General features: G+C 45.6%; 1 protein-coding gene across 3 annotated transcripts; it reads left to right on the top strand.

Moving 5' to 3' along the window:
- The first annotated feature begins 1658 nt into the window (after positions 1–1658).
- LOC120871129 (2'-5'-oligoadenylate synthase 1-like) lies at positions 1659–17275 on the top strand. Of its 3 annotated transcripts, XM_040250827.1 has the most exons (6): positions 1659–3935; positions 4724–5011; positions 6711–6896; positions 9007–9239; positions 10043–10196; positions 16056–17275. In XM_040250827.1, exons 1-6 carry the CDS (start codon positions 3756–3758, stop codon positions 16065–16067), a joined length of 1053 nt encoding a protein of 350 aa, XP_040106761.1. In that variant the 5' UTR covers positions 1659–3755; the 3' UTR covers positions 16068–17275. The 3 variants fall into 3 exon arrangements, 2 of the variants coding, with proteins under 2 accessions (XP_040106761.1, XP_040106760.1); XM_040250826.1 differs by lacking the exon at positions 16056–17275 and having other exon boundaries at positions 10043–14007; XR_005722961.1 differs by lacking the exons at positions 1659–3935; positions 4724–5011; positions 16056–17275 and adding an exon at positions 5783–6538 and having other exon boundaries at positions 6712–6896; positions 10043–14007.
- The last annotated feature ends 232 nt before the right edge of the window (positions 17276–17507 follow it).

Genomic DNA, 17507 nt, shown 5'->3' with positions numbered 1-17507 from the left:
TCAAGGTTGGGGACAGAAGCTGGCATATTAGAATCATCTGGGGAGATTCTTTTTTTTTTTTTTTCAAACTACTGTGTTTGCCCTGCCACCTTCTCTGCTCCCTTCAGATTCTGCTACACCCTGGGGACAGGAGGTATATTTGAAAACATTTCCTGGTTGATGGCCTGGTCTTCCCACCTCTATCATGACTTGGCAAACCTCTGCCCTAAAAGTCCATCATTTTGCCTCCAATCCCGTCAGCTGCCACCAGGTGGAGAGAGGTGCCCGTTAGGGCCACAGAGCTCTCTCAGGAATGCCAGGAGACCCGAGTTACGACTCTCTTTCCTGTGCTCATGGTGTGCCACTGGACACTACTGCTGAGAGAGACTGAGGGCAGGAGGAGAAGGGGACGATAGAGGATGAGATGGTTAGATGACATCACCAACTTGATGGACGTGAGTTTGAGCAAGCTCCACTTTCCTGATGGACAGGGAAGCCTGGCATGCTGCAGTCCATGGGGTCGTGAAGAGTCAGATATGACTGTGTGAACTGACTCACTTCCCACAGAACCTATGAGCAGCATCTGTGTCCTGCTCAACACAGCACTCTGCACCCAGCATCCACCATCGGTCAGTCCTGAGCAGCTGAAAAGAAGCCTAATTTCCACCTCTAAAATGGTTCATCTCCTTACCTGGGCATGGGGACACCCTTAATGGGCTGAGATGAATACACACCAGGAAAGTTTTCATATATATCAGTACACTTAACTTGGCTAATTTTCTTTTTCCCCACTGAAACCAAATATATCATAAGAGGGGATGCTGTGTCCTGAAAATCACCTGACCAGGAAAGTACACCAGCTATTTAATCCTCTCAGTGTGATATTTAGATCCTGACTGTCACTTCCTATAACTCTCTGAGTCTCAGTTTCCTCATCTGGAAAATGGGGACAATAATAAAGACCTCAAATAGGTGAGACCAAGTTGTCAAGGTCTGGTCTCCCCTCTGGGTTGACAAAGGTGAAGGTCAAGGGGCTGGTGGCTCCTGGTGAAAGCTGGGCACAAGCCAAGTGGGTTAAACACCCAGGGCTCTGAAACTCCCTGGGCTGGCCCCACCTCAGTGCAATCAGACTTGCCAGGGGCCTTGCCTGATAAGGTTAATTAATAATAATAATCCAAGCACCATGGAAACAGAAATGGCTGTCCATGCACATAACAGGTATAATATTTTGCTTGGCTCTGGCCCAAGTTTGCTTCTTGAGCTTGAAGACCCTCCCTATGGGTCTTCAATTCTGTAGGGAGGACATCAGAGTGTCCTGATTCTCTCACTTGGTTCCCCAGGCCCACAGATGTGCCTTCATTTCCCAGTCATTCGAAGAAGACCTAGACCATATCGCTGAAGGCAGACCGCCTGGCTGAAATCCTGTGTAATCTGTCTCATAAAACACAGGAGAATAAGCCATCTATGATTTCCTGGGCCTGTTTCTTTAAAGGAGACAAGAACATAAAAGCCACTTGCAAAGGCATAAGGGCCTAATTCTGGATTTTTCCAATTATGCCCTCAGCTCTTTCACAACTGTCTCACTCATACTTAACTCTGTGCGATGTTTTAGGGAACGATAGGAGTTTGAGCAAACTCCAGGAGATAGTGAAGGACAGGGAAGCCTGGCGTGCTGCAGTCCCTGGAGTTGCAAAGAGTCAGACATGACTTAGTGACTGAACAACAACAAGGATTTGTTTACATATACTTTGTCAAAAGTATATATTTCATTAATATGTATAATTGCCCGAAAGTCATTTGGGAGCAAACAGAATCTCTGATAAACATATATTCCAAATGGCTATATAGAGTGTCACATAGATGGATACCCATCCCCTTTATGGTTCCAAATATCTTAGGCACGTCAATATGTTACACAGAAGAAGTGGGGAGTGACAATTAATTGATGAACTGGTTAAGACAAGGGTGATTCAGAAAGGTAGCTAATTGTCACTTATAGACCACTTCACCCAACAGCCAAATACACATGTTTCTCAAGCTCACGTGGGACATTCACCAAGAAAGACCACTGTTGGGCCCACAGGATGCACCTTAACAGATTCAAAAGAATAGACAGCATAAAGTATAGAATTAAACAAGAAATGAGGAAAAGAAAGATACTTGGAGAATTCCAGCATCTTTGGAGATTAACTAACACATGGGTCCAAAAGTCTAAGAGATATGGAAAAATTATTTTGTACTCAAGGAAAAGAAAAAAAAAACAATTAAAATCTCGAGATGCAATGAAAGCAGCACTTAGAGGAAAACTTTTAGCACTGAATGCATATATTAGAGGAGGAGAAACATCTAAACTCAGAGAGAGATGAGCTGGTGGAGCAAGAGGTGAAAACATTCTGGGGTGATTTCATAATTGGTGGAGATAAGACATGATTTTGGCAAAGTCATAAAATGTACAACATAGAGTGAACCATAGAATAAACTTTGAGCTTTGTTTAATAATAACATGTCAATATCAGTTCACCTTACTACTCCAAAGTCAAAAATAGGGGAAATGATGGGGACATAAGTGAACTCTGTTCAGTTCAGTTCAGTCGCTCAGTCGTGTCCGACTCTGCAATCCCATGAACCGCAGCACGCCAGGCCTCCCTGTCCATCACCAACTCCTGGAGTTTACCCAAACTCATGTCCATTGAGTTGGTGATGCCATCCAACCATCTCATCCTCTGTCGTCCCCTTCTCCTCGTGCCTTCAATCTTTCCCAACATCAGGGTCTGTTCAAATGAGTCAGCTCTTCGCATCAGGTGGCCAAAATATTGGAGTTTCAGCTTCAAGTGAACTCTGTACTTAAACTCGATTTTTCTGTAAACCTGAAGCTTCTTTAGGAAATAAAGTCTATTAATCAAAAGGGGGAGGAAGTACAGGACAACGTCATTTAGGAAAAAGAGACACATGGTTGTCCGTTAAGCTGGGGCGAGGGGGGATATATATATATATATATATATATATATATATATGAAAAGATCTACACCAGAATGCTTATAGATGTAGTTCTTGAGGTTTGGGATCCTAGATGGTCTTTACACTCTCTTATTTTCCTGGCATTTTTCTTTTTGAAATATGCAGGTAGTGCTGTAAAGATCACAGGAGACTATAAAACAGTTTGGTAAAACAAAACAAAACAAAACAAAAAAACAAACAGTTTGGTAGGCAACCAAAAAAGACAGAGGAAATCTTCCAAAATGTTTTTACCTATAATTTCTCTTGAGTGAGGTACTAACCTGGGTTAAAAAAGCAACATTTTCAGAATAGTCTCAAGAAAGGTCTAATGCTCTAGGGCAGGGGTCCCAACCAAGCCACACAACAGGAAGCAATTGGCTGGCGAGCAAGCAAAGCTTCATGGGGCTCCCCATCACTCACATTGCTGCCTGAACCCCCTGCAAGAATTCATATATCTTCTTCCAAGAAACCAGTCCCTGGTGCCGAAAAGGTTGGGGACCGCTGTCTAGGGGGCTGGTTAAAAACAAAAAGTCTCAGAAAACAAGAGACAAAGGTCAGGATCAAAGAGACGCTTAATTTCTTCAAAGCAAAGAACAAGGGTATGGCTCCTCCCTTCTAAAGAGATGATAGCCCAGATTCTGGCAAGGCTCCGCCTTTTCAAGGAAATGAAACTCGTGGCAGCCTAGTCCCAGGCAGCAGAAAAGACAGCAGCTAACAGGTTTCGGCTACTAGTTCTGCCTCCCTCCAGTGGCTCTCCTGCCCCTTCCTGCTTCAGCATCATGAAGAAACTCAGAAGAACCCAAGCCAACAAACTGGACGAGTTCATTGAAGAACACCTCCTGCCACACAAGGAGTTTCGAAGGCAGGTCAATGAAGCCATTGACATCATCTGCACTTTCCTGAAGGAGACGTGCTTCCAAGAGGCCGCCCACCCTGTCCGGGTGTCCAAAGTTGTGAAGGTGAGTCTAGAACTGCCTGGCTGGGGAGAAGCAGGGCTGGTGAGCAAGCATTTCCAAGAGACAGACAGAGAGCAAGAGGTTGAGGTCTCTAGGGCTGGTGGTTTCTGATTTATCCATGCCAAAACTATAACCACACTTGTGAAAATAGCTTCTGGGGTGAGGGCATCCAACTGTAAGTTTTAAACAAATGCCCTGGGAAGTGTATAAACCACCTAGATCACGAATCTAGGCAATCTGAATCCTGGCAGTATCTACAGTCCACTAATCTTTGACCAGGCTGGGGTCTCACCATTTCTGCAGAGTCATGAGCTGATTAAGAGTATAGGTTTTGAAAGCAGATAGCACCTGCTGGCTGTGAGGTCTTGGGCAAGGCACTTAACCTCTCTGTGCCTCAGTTTCCTTATCCAGAATTTTCAGCAGATCAAGTAAAGTCAGCCGTGGGCCAGTTTATAGTACTAATCACATAAGGTCATAAATTACAAGACGTAAAGAACACAGACTTTAGAAAAAGACAACCAGGGTGTGGACGGCATCTCTGTCACTCACTGGCTGTGCAACTTGACTGATACATGATCTCTCAGCATCTGTTTTGCCATCCGGAAGATGACAACAGATAATAACAGTAGCTAGATCCCAGAGTTCTTGTGAGCATTCTAGGAGTTACAGCCTCTGATGCCTTCAGAGCAGTGGCTAGCGCTCAAAGTGTTAGTGATTGCTCTCAGCATTTTATTTAGGGAGGCTCTTCTCAAATGATAAATGTCAGTTCTCATTCTCATCACCTGTTTTAGGGCGGCTCCTCAGGCAAAGGCACGACCCTCAAGGACCTCTCAGATGCTGACCTTGTCGTCTTCCTCACCAATCTCACAAGTTTTCAGGAGAACTTTAAGCACCGAGGAAGATTCATCAAGGAAATTAGGAGACAGTTGGAAGCCTGTCAAAGAAAGGAAATGTTTGAAGTGGAGTTTGAGGTCCAGAAGCAGCGAAAGAGGAAGTCACGTGCTCTCAGCTTCGTGCTCAGGTCCCCTTGGTTCTCCCAGGGGGTGAAGTTTGATGTCCTGCCCGCCTTTGATGCCCTGGCTAAGCACTCCCAGTCACAAGGTATTTCAGTCTTTATCCTATGTCAGGGATTCTTTCTTTCTTTTTTTTTTTTTTTTCATGATTTTGAGCAGAAATCTCCCTCAGTTCAAGAGCCTTTTAAAACATCCCATCAACACGGGAAGGAGATCTTAGTATCTCTCTCAGAGCAAGATAATTAGGGTCATAGCCACCATGACAATATTAAACAGCAAATTGGTAGAAATTCCGGGTAAGATGTTTCTGAGAGCCAGGCTTACTAGTTCTACTTACGCCAAAGTGTATGAATCTTACCTTACTAAAAATGAGGAAGTCACACATAAAACAGATCACCAACAAGGATTTACTGAGTAGCATAGGGAACTATTGGAAAAGGACAAGGCAACCCACTTCAGTATTCTTGCCCAGAAAATCCCATGGATGGAGTTGCCTGGTAGGCTAGTCCATAGGGTCACAGAGAGTCGAACATGACTGAGTGACTTCACTTTCAAAAGGGAACTATGTTCAGTATCTTATAGTATATCTTATCTATTTATAACTGAATCACATTGCTGGACACCTGAAACCAACACAATATTGTAAATAAATTAACTTCAATAAAATATTAATAGATAAGTGAAAGTTTTAGTCGCTCAGCTGTGTCCAACTCTTTGTGACCCCATGGACTGTAGCCCACCAGGCTCCTCTGTCCTTGGGATTCTCCAGGCAAGGATACTAGACTGGATTGCCATTCCCTTCTCCAGGGGATCTTCCTCACCCAGGGATCGAACCTGGGTCTCCTGCATTGCAGGCAGATTCTTTACCATCTGAGCCACCAGGGAAGCCCAAGAATAGATAAATCCCATCCCCCAAAATGAAGCAGCATAGATCTGATGTAAACTCAGAATGTTAATTTCATCTATTTTTCAAAGCATGAGAAACCTCAGCAAACTTACGCTGAGCATTAGCATCTATAGACAATCTGCAGGATCACTGGGACCGGGAACAATACATCTCCAAGGCTCAGTTTCCACTGTGTACCTTGGAGACACAAGGCATATTCCATGGCCTAAATGAGACAGACAGGAAACCTCTCTCCTGGAGCCTGACAATATGAACACCAGGAATGAGATAACTTGTTCTGACAAAACTGAGTATGGGGATCCAAAAGAGAGAGGTGGGGATCAGAGGGCTTTCACAGACAGGGCGTCAAGGGAGGTGACCTCTGACCTGAAGCATGAGGGATGAGAAGAGGCCAAGCACTCAAAGATCTGGGGGTTCCCAGGGAGGAAACAGCAAGTGCACAGACAGGAATGAAAGTGGCATATTTGAAGAAGTGAAGTAACCAGGGGAGTCTGTGGCAAAGGGATCGAGGCAGGACGGAAGACGAAGGAGGAGGCAGGTCTCACCATATGCGTGGGCCACTGAGAGGACTTGGGATTTTACCCAGAGGTCCTGGGAAGCAAGAAGTGGAAGGATCAGGTTTAAAGGCCTCTAATGGGCTGTGGAGGATCCAGGGAGGAGGGTGCCGCCACCTCTGCTGAGTCCAGGTGAGAGACGATGGGTGACGGCGGAAGAGGCGGGAGAAGGGAGGACCGGGGATGGACCTCAGGCCTCCTGGCTCTGGGCTGCTGACCTCCCCACTGCCCCCCACGGCCAGTGAGCTTGTTGTCCAGAGAAGAGAAGAGCTGATGCCTTGAAGTTCTGTATGTCGCCTCCACAGGTCAGGTGACTGAAGATTACAAACCTGACCCTCAAATCTACGTCCAGCTCATCCAAGAGTGCGAGAAACTAAGGAGAGAGGGCGAGTTCTCTCCCTGCTTCACGGAGCTGCAGAGAGCCTTCCTGAAGGAGCGTCCGGCCAAGCTGAAGAGCCTCATCCGCCTGGTGAAGCACTGGTACCAAATGGTATGGCCGGTCCCATCTGGGCAGAGAGCCAAGGAGGAGGAGGAGGAGGAGGAGGAGGGGAAGGGAGAGAGTGAGGCTGGGAGAGGAGGGGCGGCTGGCGTGGAGGGAGGGAAGGAGCAGGCAGAGGTGTGGGGAGGAGAAGAAAGAGGAGAGGAGGGAGGAGGGGAGGAATCAGAAAGGATGCAGGAAGCAGGAGGGAGCCGGACAGAGATGAACGGAGAGGAGGGAAGGGCATGGAGGAGGGGAGAGGGCGGGAACAAGAAGGAAAGGATGAAAGGAAGAAGGTGGAGGTGTGGAGGCTGTAGGGAGGGGGAAAAGGTTAGGGGGAAGAAAAGGTAGGGCCTGGGACGGCTGCCAGTGGACATCTCATTCTTCCTACTCTTCCCGTATCACGAAACAAGAGCTCCATCCTTCCAGCTACACTGGGCAGAACCATGGGTCTTTATCTTTTTCACACACGTGCCCACACACACACCCATCCAACCAGTCTGCAAGTGGCTTGGTCCTGTATATAAAATAAACCCATTATCATCAATTGCTACCATCTCGGTCACTTCCACTGACCCCCATAACCTCCCCGCCATCATAATCTCGGGAGGCTCACAGGATCTGCCCTCAAGCTCCGTGAACCCTTCTCTCTGCCCTCTCACCCCAACTCCCAGGCTGTCTCTCCTCTTCATTTGTTCTCCAAGGAGGAAACTCTCCTCCAGCCTCAGGGCCTTTGCATGAGCTTATTAGTTTGTTTATTGTCTATCTATCTCCCCACTAAAAATGGCCACAAAAGAAGGGATTTGTATATTTTATTTATATATATTGTATAAATATACAATATAATATTGTATGTTTTATTCACTGCAGTTGCCGCAGAACCTAGAATAGTGCCTGGCACATAATAGGTGCTCGCTGGGTAATTATTCAATAAATTAATGAGTACTAACCCCCTACTCGCCTCCTCCCAACCCACACTCTGTTCACTTCCTGACTGTCTGAATTTGGGCAAATGAAGTAACCTCTTATGCTTCCCGTTTTGTCACTTGTGAAGAGTAACACGGCCCAGCAACACTAAATCATCTGCCATGATGACACGCTGATGGTTTGTTAGGTAATTTGCACATTTTAACATCAATTCCTCAAAGCCGTTGTCACTCTATCTTTCCACTTATGTTTGTCATCTTCAGTTTCTCTCATCAAAGTCTTATACACTGCAGGGTCTTTCACCTCCATGGTTAAATGTATTCCTAGTTTTTAAAATTCTTTTTGATATAATTATAAATAGGATTGTTTTTAAATGTCTCATTCCAATAGTCTGTTATTCACGTATAGAAGTACAACAGATTTCCATGTATTGTTTTTGTGTCCTACAATATTCCTGCATTCAGTCTTTGATTTTCTTGAATTTTTTGGTGGTGTCTTTTGGGTTTTCTATGTATAATATCATGGCATCTGCAAATAGCAATAGTATAACATCCTCCTTTTTACTCTGGATGTATTTTGTTTCTTTTTCCTGCCTGCTTGCTATGGACAGACTTCTAATACTATATTGGATAAATGTGGGGAGAGAGGGCATATATGTCCTGTTCCCCATCTTAAAGTAAAAGCTTTCAGCCTTCACCACCGAGTGTGATATTAGCTGTGCACTGGTCATATAAGGCTTATATTGAGTTATGTTCTCTCCATACCCACGTTGGAAAGAGTCTGTATCACATATGGCTGTTGAATTTTCTCAAATGTTTTTTCTGTGTCTGGGCAAATGGTCATATGCTTTTTATCCTTTATTTTCTTAATACAACTGTATCAATTGATTGATCTGTGATACTGAAGCATCCTTGCATCCCTGGAATATATCTAACTTGATCGTACCGTATGACCTTATAATATATTGGAGAATTTACTTTGCTAGTATTTTGTGGAGGATTTTCCCATCTATGATCATCAGGCCTATTGTTTTCTTTCTTGTGCTGTATTTGTCTGGTTTTGGTATAAAAGGAGCTTGAAATCATCTCTTGATCCTCACATTTCTGGAATAGTTTGAGAAGCATTGGCATTAACTCATTAACTCTTCATACAAAAGCTGAAAAATTCATGTTTCTAATTTTTTTCCTCTTCTCAGTGTAAGAAGAGACATGGGAAAAAACTACCCTCACAGTATGCCCTGGAGTTGCTGACTATCTATGCCTGGGAGCAGGACGGCTCAAAAACAAAATTCAGGACAGCTGAAGGATTTCGGACTGTTTTGGAGTTAGTCCTGAAGCATCAAGACCTCTGCATCTACTGGGAAAAGTATTATGACTTTGAAAACCATATTATTAGACAATACCTGAGGAGACAACTTGAAAAACCCAGGTACTCCATCCTCACATGGCTTAGATCCCCATATAAATGAAGCCCTGATTACAGCTGTGGAACCCTGGAAATTTAGGAAGAGAAAGGGTTCCGCATTTATTGATCATCAGCTATTGTCAAACATGCTGAGTGCTTTACTCTTACCATACAATTTAAATAATAACCTGCAACCCTGTGAGGCTGGCACTGTGCTAACCATTCCACAGATTAACTGAGGTTTGGTGAAAGAAGAGTTTGCTCAAACCTTTACAGAAAATGAGTGAAATAACTGAAATTTTACTGACATAACAGTAGCTGCAGCAATGATAAAAATTGCTTCCAGGAAGTAAGAGCTTGCTGTAAGACAAAAACACTGATAGAATAGTGGAATCTTAGTTATTAAACCTGTCATGTATAGACCCCTTATTATGTTTCAGTTACTGTTGGGAGCTTGTCAAGTGCTTCTCTAGATCCTCATACAACATCCTTTGAGGTAGGGATTTTCAAATCTGCCCATTTCACAGATGAGGATACTGAGGACTAGAGATTCAGGTGACCTGCCCAAAGAGACAGCACCACTAAAGAGCAGAGGTGAGATTGAAATCAGGTCTCTCCAGGCCAAAATGCAAGCCTTCTTCACCTCGTGTTCAATGCCCACTGTAGGGCAGGGCACCCAGGTCACAAGCCAGGGAGAGGTGTCCATGGGGCCCTCCAGCTGCCCCCAGAAACAGTCTACCCAGGCTGGTATTTTGCCCTGCCGGGAGCTCTGAACACCCCGGACACAGCCCATGTACTCACCTGTCCTCTCTGACTGTTGTTTCCAGGCCTGTGATTCTGGACCCGGCCGACCCGACTGGAAATGTGGCTGGTGGAGAGCCACAGAGGTGGCAGCTGCTGGCCCAGGAGGTTACAGTCTGGCTCAAGTATTCGTGCTGTAAGAACTTGGATGGGACGCCAGTGAGCACCTGGAACGTGCCGGTGAGAACGCCCAGTTTCTTCATGTGACCTGATATTGATGGCATGTTAAGATAACAACTTCTAGAAATGCTACTTAGTCAAATGGAATTTCATCTCGGTCATTGTATTCTTTCATTGTGGTTACTAGAAAATGTAGAATTACACCTGTGTTTGCCCCAGAATGAATCCCTTGGTTAGACAGTAGGCTTACCAACTTACATTGTCACCCTGCCTTGGTACCCAAACCAATGTGTCATTGACAAAAGTCCATTCCAGAAAAACTCCCATAAGGACACACAAAAGATCAACATGTTCTTACCACCTGAGTCACTGGTCACCTAAGTGGCTGGAAGACAGCCTTTGGCTTCTCCATATTGCTGTTCCTCCTTTGAGGCCTCCAGCATCCCCGTGAGACGGGTTTTACTCTGATTCTCATAAAAATACATTGAGACATGGCCACTCACTCAGAGTCCCCTGGTGAGTGAGAGACGAGAGTGTGAAGTTGAACCCTGGTCCTTCTTGCTGTGAAGCTCCTGCTGTTTGTCGCTGCTCTCAATGTGTTTCATACACTGAGTTTTTCTGTTTCCCATTTGGGGACCATGACAAGGAATCTAGCAGAGCCTCAGTGGAGGGAACATACTCTGCTGAGGATACCAGCTACTGCCCTCCGTGATCCATCTCCACGTTGACACCAAAGCCAAGCTGCCTACCTGCAGCTCCCAGACAATGACCACGGGTGCCAGAGACACTCAGGCAGCCCCATTCCTGAGAGTCAGGGGAAGCTCCGACATGGGACATTGGGGAAAGGACTCTCCATGAACTTGCTGGTCTTTGTCTTGACCACAGAGCCAACTGTCCTTACATCTTGCCTTCACCCAGAGTCAGATTAGATCAGGGCTGTCAGCTTTCGCAGCTTCTGTAAGACCCCTGATCATTGTATCTCACCTGGGTGTTTCCCCAAACAATCTCCCACATTTAATCTCACATTGGCATCTTGCTCCTTAGAGTGACCCAGACCCACATAAGCACCTCTGCCACCACCCTCAAGGTAGCTGTGGGCTCTTCACCAAATGCTAGCTGTGATGATGACCCGAGGTACCATCCTGGTCATCCTCAGCCGTCACCTCTTCTCTTGTCACTGCCTACGAGGTGGCTCCTAGACGAAGCCACCATCTCACCTTCTCCCCACCCCATCGCAGCCCTCATCCCGCTCCTTGGCCGGGCTTCTGTGTTTATCCTTTCTACATTTGTGTTCTCAGATGCTTTGACATCTGGGCCCTGCTGATCCTGGAGAGACTGCTCCCCCGGGATTGGCTGTTTCCTAGACACAGCCAGCAGCTCACCTGTTGGCCTTTCCCATGCAAACCTGTCGAGCATTTCCTCTCTGCTCCACTGCCCAGACTCAGAGCCGGTCTGAGCCACAACCCACCCTGCCCCACTCATGCTGGGACCAGGTACCAGGTGACTCAGGAAACCCCTTCCTCTCCACAGCCCTCTTACATTATTCATACTTGCCGTCCCAAGACTGCTTTCCCTGCCTCGCCTGCCTTTCCCAGAGAAATGACCATCAGGGTCTTGGCCTTGTTTTCCTCTAAGTCGGTCTGCCTCATGGAAGACCCTGGGGGTTCCCGTGTGGCCTGGACACAGGATGACAGGCTGTGTCTCCTGTTTCTAGGGACCTGGGAGGACCATACTTGGTCACAGATTTAAGCATGAAAGTGAGAAATATTTTTGTTTTTTAAAAAAGAGGAAGAATCCCAAAGTGTCTCGAAAATTTGGGACCTTTTCTTTTCTGTCTCAATTTCCATGTGGATGTCAAGTCTTTCTGAAAATGGTATTTTACCCCAGATGTGGTTTTGTTACCACTGTGTCATCTTTAGCACAGGTATCTCTACATGCAGAGAGGACACCTTGGAATCACATGTAATTACCATGTGGGTGGTCCACTTGTATTGTTTTCTGAGGGTGTTTCAGAATTATGCATAAAGCCACAGTCACTAGCAGATAAACTGAATTGGGAACTAGCTGCTCAGCTGAAGAGCCACGTGGATCATATGGCAGAACTGTTGGCAATTCTTGAGGAACTCGCCTACTGCTTCCATAGTGCGTTCTCAGCAAGAGTGGTCAGGAGTTCCAGGCCCTCCACATACTCCCCAGCACGAGTGTCCTCTAACACATGTAACAGCTATGCTAACAAGTAAAAGTGATGTCTTATGATTTTGATTTCCATTTCCCAGATGATTCATAATATTGAGTATGGGAATTCCCTGGGCATCCAGTGGTTAGGACTGGGTGCTCTCACTGTTGGGGTCAGAGTTCAATCCCTGGTTGGGCCACCAAGATCAGGCAAGCTACACAGAGTGGCCAAAAGAATAACGATGCACATCTTTTCATATACCTGTTGGCCATTTGTAAAGCTTCTTTAGAGAAATAAAAATTCAATCTTTAGCCCATTATAGAATTAGGATATTCGTCCTTTAGCCATTGAGTTGTCCAAGGCCCTCACTATTTTGCTAATTTACCCCTTATCAGATTTGTGGTTTGCAGTCATTTTCTCCCTGTCCATTACCTTGTCTCCCTTTCATTTCATACTTTTTTTCTTCATTTTTCATTTTGGAGTATAGTCCATTTGCATTGCGTGTTGCTTTGAATGCACAGCAAAGTGATTCAGCTATTCATCTATCTATTCTTTTCCATCAGTTACCTTTTCACTCATTGGGTTTTTTTTTTTTTTTTCATTTGCTGGGCAGAAGCTGTTTAGTTGGATTAGCTCCCCGTTGTCTATTTTTGCTTTATTGTCAGTGCTTTGCTTACACAGTCAACTACTCTTTGGCAAGGTTGTCAAGAATACACAGTGAAGAAAGGACAGTCTGTTCTGTAAATCAAGCTGGGAACATTGGATATCCACATGCAAAATGATAAAATCACACCTTTTCCTCCGCATGCACAAATATCAACTCAGGATAGATAAAGGCCTGAACATAAAACTTGAAACTGTAAAACTCCTAGAAGAAAACACAGGGGGGAAACTTCATGACATGGATTTGGCAATGACTTTATGAACGTCATATCAAAGCACAGACAAACGGGTGTGAGTTGGGGGTCCCGCACCTGTTCTTCTGTGTGGATGCCAAGTATTCCAGCAGCAGTTGCTGAAGGGACCATCCTCCCCACTGTTCTGCAGAACCACCTCAGACATATGTGCGGAGCCCTCTGTGTCTGAGCCTGTGTTGGTCCATTGGTCAGTTTTTGTGTCCTTGAGTTAATACTACCTTGACTAATTATGATATCCTGATATTCTCAGTGTCATGTGGAAAACTGTGTTCTGTCCAAACTAATGTCTTCTCTTGGGTCTGTCTATTTCTATGATAATATTATACTCAGTTGGTGAATTTTCACCCAAAATACAAGGAGGCATTTGATTAGAATTCCATAAATTAGTTCAGGGAAAATGACATCCATGTAATATTGAGAATTCCAGTCCACCAACTTGGAACTTCTTTCCATTAATTGTCTTCTTTAATTACTCTGTAACGACATTGTATAGTTTTTCCCTGCATTGCTAGTACATATATTTTATATTGCTAGTAAATACATTTTACACATATTACTCCTAGATATCCATTTTTATACTATTGTACTTTCTTTACTTTCATTTGTAATGTCGGTTTCATGAAGACCTCAATGTTTTCAGTGGGCGTGTGGATTATAGTATGATGAGTGAGCTTTATAATTCTCTGAAGTTTGTGGTTTTATTGTATGTTGCTGTAAATCTATATACCTGTATGACCGCAAGAAACAATAAAGCATTTTCTTTCAAAACTTTTTTGGATAAGTGTTTGTCAGCTGAACTCTGATGATTTGGTTAAACCTGGCAGAAGCTGGTGACACAAAGCTCGAGGGTGGTGCACTTCAGAACTGCTGGTTCAACCACAAATTCATGAGACTCAGCAACAGAGAAGAGAGTGTGTAAGGGATGATGGACATGCTCGTATGAAATCTGAAACACCCAAGTCATTAATGCCTCATTGCCCAGAGCTGAGTCCCTGACCCCCATTCTTGGCCACTTCCTGCCTAGGAAACAAAACTGGGGAGAACTGAGATTAAAGCAGGAGAGGTGAAGGTGGAGTGCTCTGAGCCTCCCTGGAGGCTCAGCGTCTTGTCGGGTGCCCCAGCCCCACCAGGGGTGCGGTCTGCTGTGCTACCTGCCTTCCGGGGCTCCTAGCTCCATGGGAGCTGTCCTGTCTCAGGGCTTCTTCCTCTCTCTGTTCATGTTTCTGAGCACAAGTCTCCCACAGTTCGAGAGCCTTACCAAAATGAGGTGTCTCTAAAAAGTGGAGCAGAGATCATCGTATCTCTCCTGGGGCAGTCGTGCCTAAACCAAGCAGGCAAGAGGAAACGGTAAATTGGCACAATTTGGGGACAAGACATTCTTTATAGAACCCCCACCAGCCTTACTCATTTGATTGAATGGCAAAGTGTGTGAACTTGATTTTTCTAACAATGGGGCAGCATAGATCTGTCCTCTGCAGCTGGGGACCTGAGAGGCGTTGCATCTTTATTTCTTTTTTATTTTAAGAGATGTACTTTTCTGTGATCTGCTACATAGGATGTGCTCAATAATATCTGCCGTTATGGCTCTAATTACCGTCACTATCCTACTCACAGGAAAGAGCGTTTATTACCAGTCTCTCCAACCTGGTAGGCACTCCCTCCCATGCCCTGGCCCCACAGTGTTTCTGATAATAGACAGCAATGCTTCCCTTGGGAACCTGGCTAAGAATCAGGCCAGTGTGGATGTTGCTACAGATTTTCTTCAAGTGAAAAATTCTTAACAAAAGAATATGCATGTCAGGGCTGAGTCTGGGTTTTCACGTGCAAAGTCTCTTCAGTTGTGTCCAACTCTGTGTGACCCCATGGACTGTAGCCCACCAGGCTCCTCTGTCCGTGGGGATTCTCCAGGCAAGAATACTGAAGTGGGTTGCCATGCCCTCCTCCAGGGGATCTTCCCAACCTAGGGATCAAACCTGCGTCTCTTACGTGTCCTGCACGGGCAGGCAAGTTCTTTATCAGTAGTGCCACCTGGGAAGTCCTGGTCTTTCACAACTTGGTGTAATTTCTCGTAGAGTGCAGCAGAGAACATTAGCTTCTGGGCTCCTCCACTTTACTCCCTTAAATCCCAGCCACACGCAAATTGCTTTCTTCACCAGCTCCCTCAGCACCCTATCTGCCCAAACCTCCAGAAAAAGTTGAATTACAGCGGCCACTGGTGAAAGCTGCCCTGACGACCATTGTGAAAAGGGGAACGGGAGACCTAGTGGTCTCAAATCAGCCAATTTAAGATCAGAGGTGGTGCTGAAAAGGGAAAGTGAAAGGCAGCCGCTCAGTCGTGTCTGACTCTTTGCGAGCCCAGGGACTGTAGCCCACCAGGCTCCTTTGTCCATGGGGATTCCTTTGTCCAGGAAACAATACTGGAGTGGGTTGCTATTCCCTTCTCCAGGGTATCTTCCCAACCCAAGGATCAAACCTGAGCGTCCTGCATTGCAGGCAGATTCTTTACTGTCTGGGCCACCAGGGAGGTTCTAAAGGCGGCGCTGGCAGTAAAGAACTCGCCTGCCGCCACGGCAGGCACAGGACGCATGGGTTCCATCCCGAGGTTAGAAAGCTCCCCTGGAGGACGGTGTGGCAACCCACTCCTGTATTCTTGCCTGGAGAATCCCATGGACAGAGGAGCCTGGCAGGCTACAGTCCATAGGGTTGCAAAGATTCAGGCACAACTGAAGCGAAGCAAGCAGGCCAAAGAATTTTAAAGTCAGAATTGCCCTTTAATTTTGCTCAGCTTTGATACCTTTCATCTCTCCTTTGTGTTTCTCCTTTCAGATTATCCTCTGAAGTAGTTCCATGAGTGAGAGAGAAAAGTTTTTCTGAGAAATGGAATATTGCCTGCCCTATTAGTAAACAAGGATGGCACAGTCAACAGGGACGGTGAGCTGGTGAGCCCTGAGGGAACTCGGGAAGGAGTAAGAGCTGCCCTCTAGCAGCCACTCCCTGCTGTGGGCCCTGAGGAAGGAAAGAGGGAAAGTGAAAACCGGACCCATGCCCCAGAGAGCCAAGATGCTTGTAAAAGGAACTACTACACTGAGCCCAGACTCTTAAGTACAGAGAAGTGCTAAATTCCTTAACTTAGAACATCTGGTTTTCTTTCCTTTACATAAAAAAAGCTTTTAGTGTCCAGACTACCTGACCTGTGTTGAGAAATTTCCATGCAACCTGGCTCCTCCCCTCGCCACCCTTGGAGCAGTTCTCTCGGGGTCACTGGAGAGGCTGTCTCCCCGGCTTCAAGCCCTAAAAATTCCCACCAGATAAAACATAACTCTCAACTTTTATGTTATGAATATCTTTTAATCGGCCGCCCTCTTTACAGATTGGGACACTGAGGCATGCCAGGTTACATTCGTGTTCAAACTACACAGTTAGGGACAGTTTGCAATTTTTCTGCCATCCTAAAAATGCCTTAGGAAATGTTAGGTAGTTAGAATAGGAAACAGGAGTCCAGGATGGCAGTGGCTAAAAGACAAGGAGGGGAAAAGCCCGCAAATTAGAACAAAGGAAGGTCCTAGGATTGGAGTGAGGACCTCAGGGAGGACAAACAGCACTCCTGGCTAGCCCAGTTTACATACAGCAGGCCCAGGGGGAGGAAAAACATATAAAAAGAGGAGACAAAGGGCTCTCTCTCTTCTCTTTATGTCTTTTGGGTTGGCATGCCCTCACGCCTCGAGGATGTATTTTCCTTTTATTTTCTAAATAAAACTGAGCTGTAACTCAGAGCTGTAACGCTGATCTGTCCAAGATCTATAACACGGTCTGTCTGAGAGCTGTGGCACGCCAAGGGCTTTAACGTCTATTGCTTCAAATTTTTGTTGTGACGTGCCAGGGTCCAGCCCCAGTGGATCCAGGGTAATTCGAAGGGGAGACGGAATCGGCGTCCTAGGAAAAAACTTATTTAATTACAGACATAAACAGAGATTAGAAAGGAATAGTGTAGTAGGAAGATTAGTGGAGAAAAAGAGGCTGAATAACTTGATTTATGTGGAATACCAATCACCACCTACGTAGGCCACAGGCATCTTTCCGTTCTCCTGAAGGAGAGGAGGCACTGAAGCCTCCCAGTCCGATCTTAGAAGCCCAGGCAAAATTAGCAGGCTTGGTGAGTACCTACGTTCCAGATGGGAATTCAGCCAGAAAAACGAGGAGCAAGAAAGAAACGACACGGGGGAATCAGTCTTTCCAGAAACTGATCCGGTTTCTTTATTTTCACTAGACCATTCAGGT

The sequence above is a fragment of the Oryx dammah genome, unplaced genomic scaffold (genome assembly GCF_014754425.2).
Source record: "Oryx dammah isolate SB20612 unplaced genomic scaffold, SCBI_Odam_1.1 HiC_scaffold_12, whole genome shotgun sequence".
In the NCBI taxonomy this organism is placed as follows: domain Eukaryota; kingdom Metazoa; phylum Chordata; class Mammalia; order Artiodactyla; family Bovidae; genus Oryx; species Oryx dammah.
The sequence above is the reverse complement of the archived record's forward strand: the minus strand, read 5'-3'. Positions and strand labels throughout refer to the sequence as shown.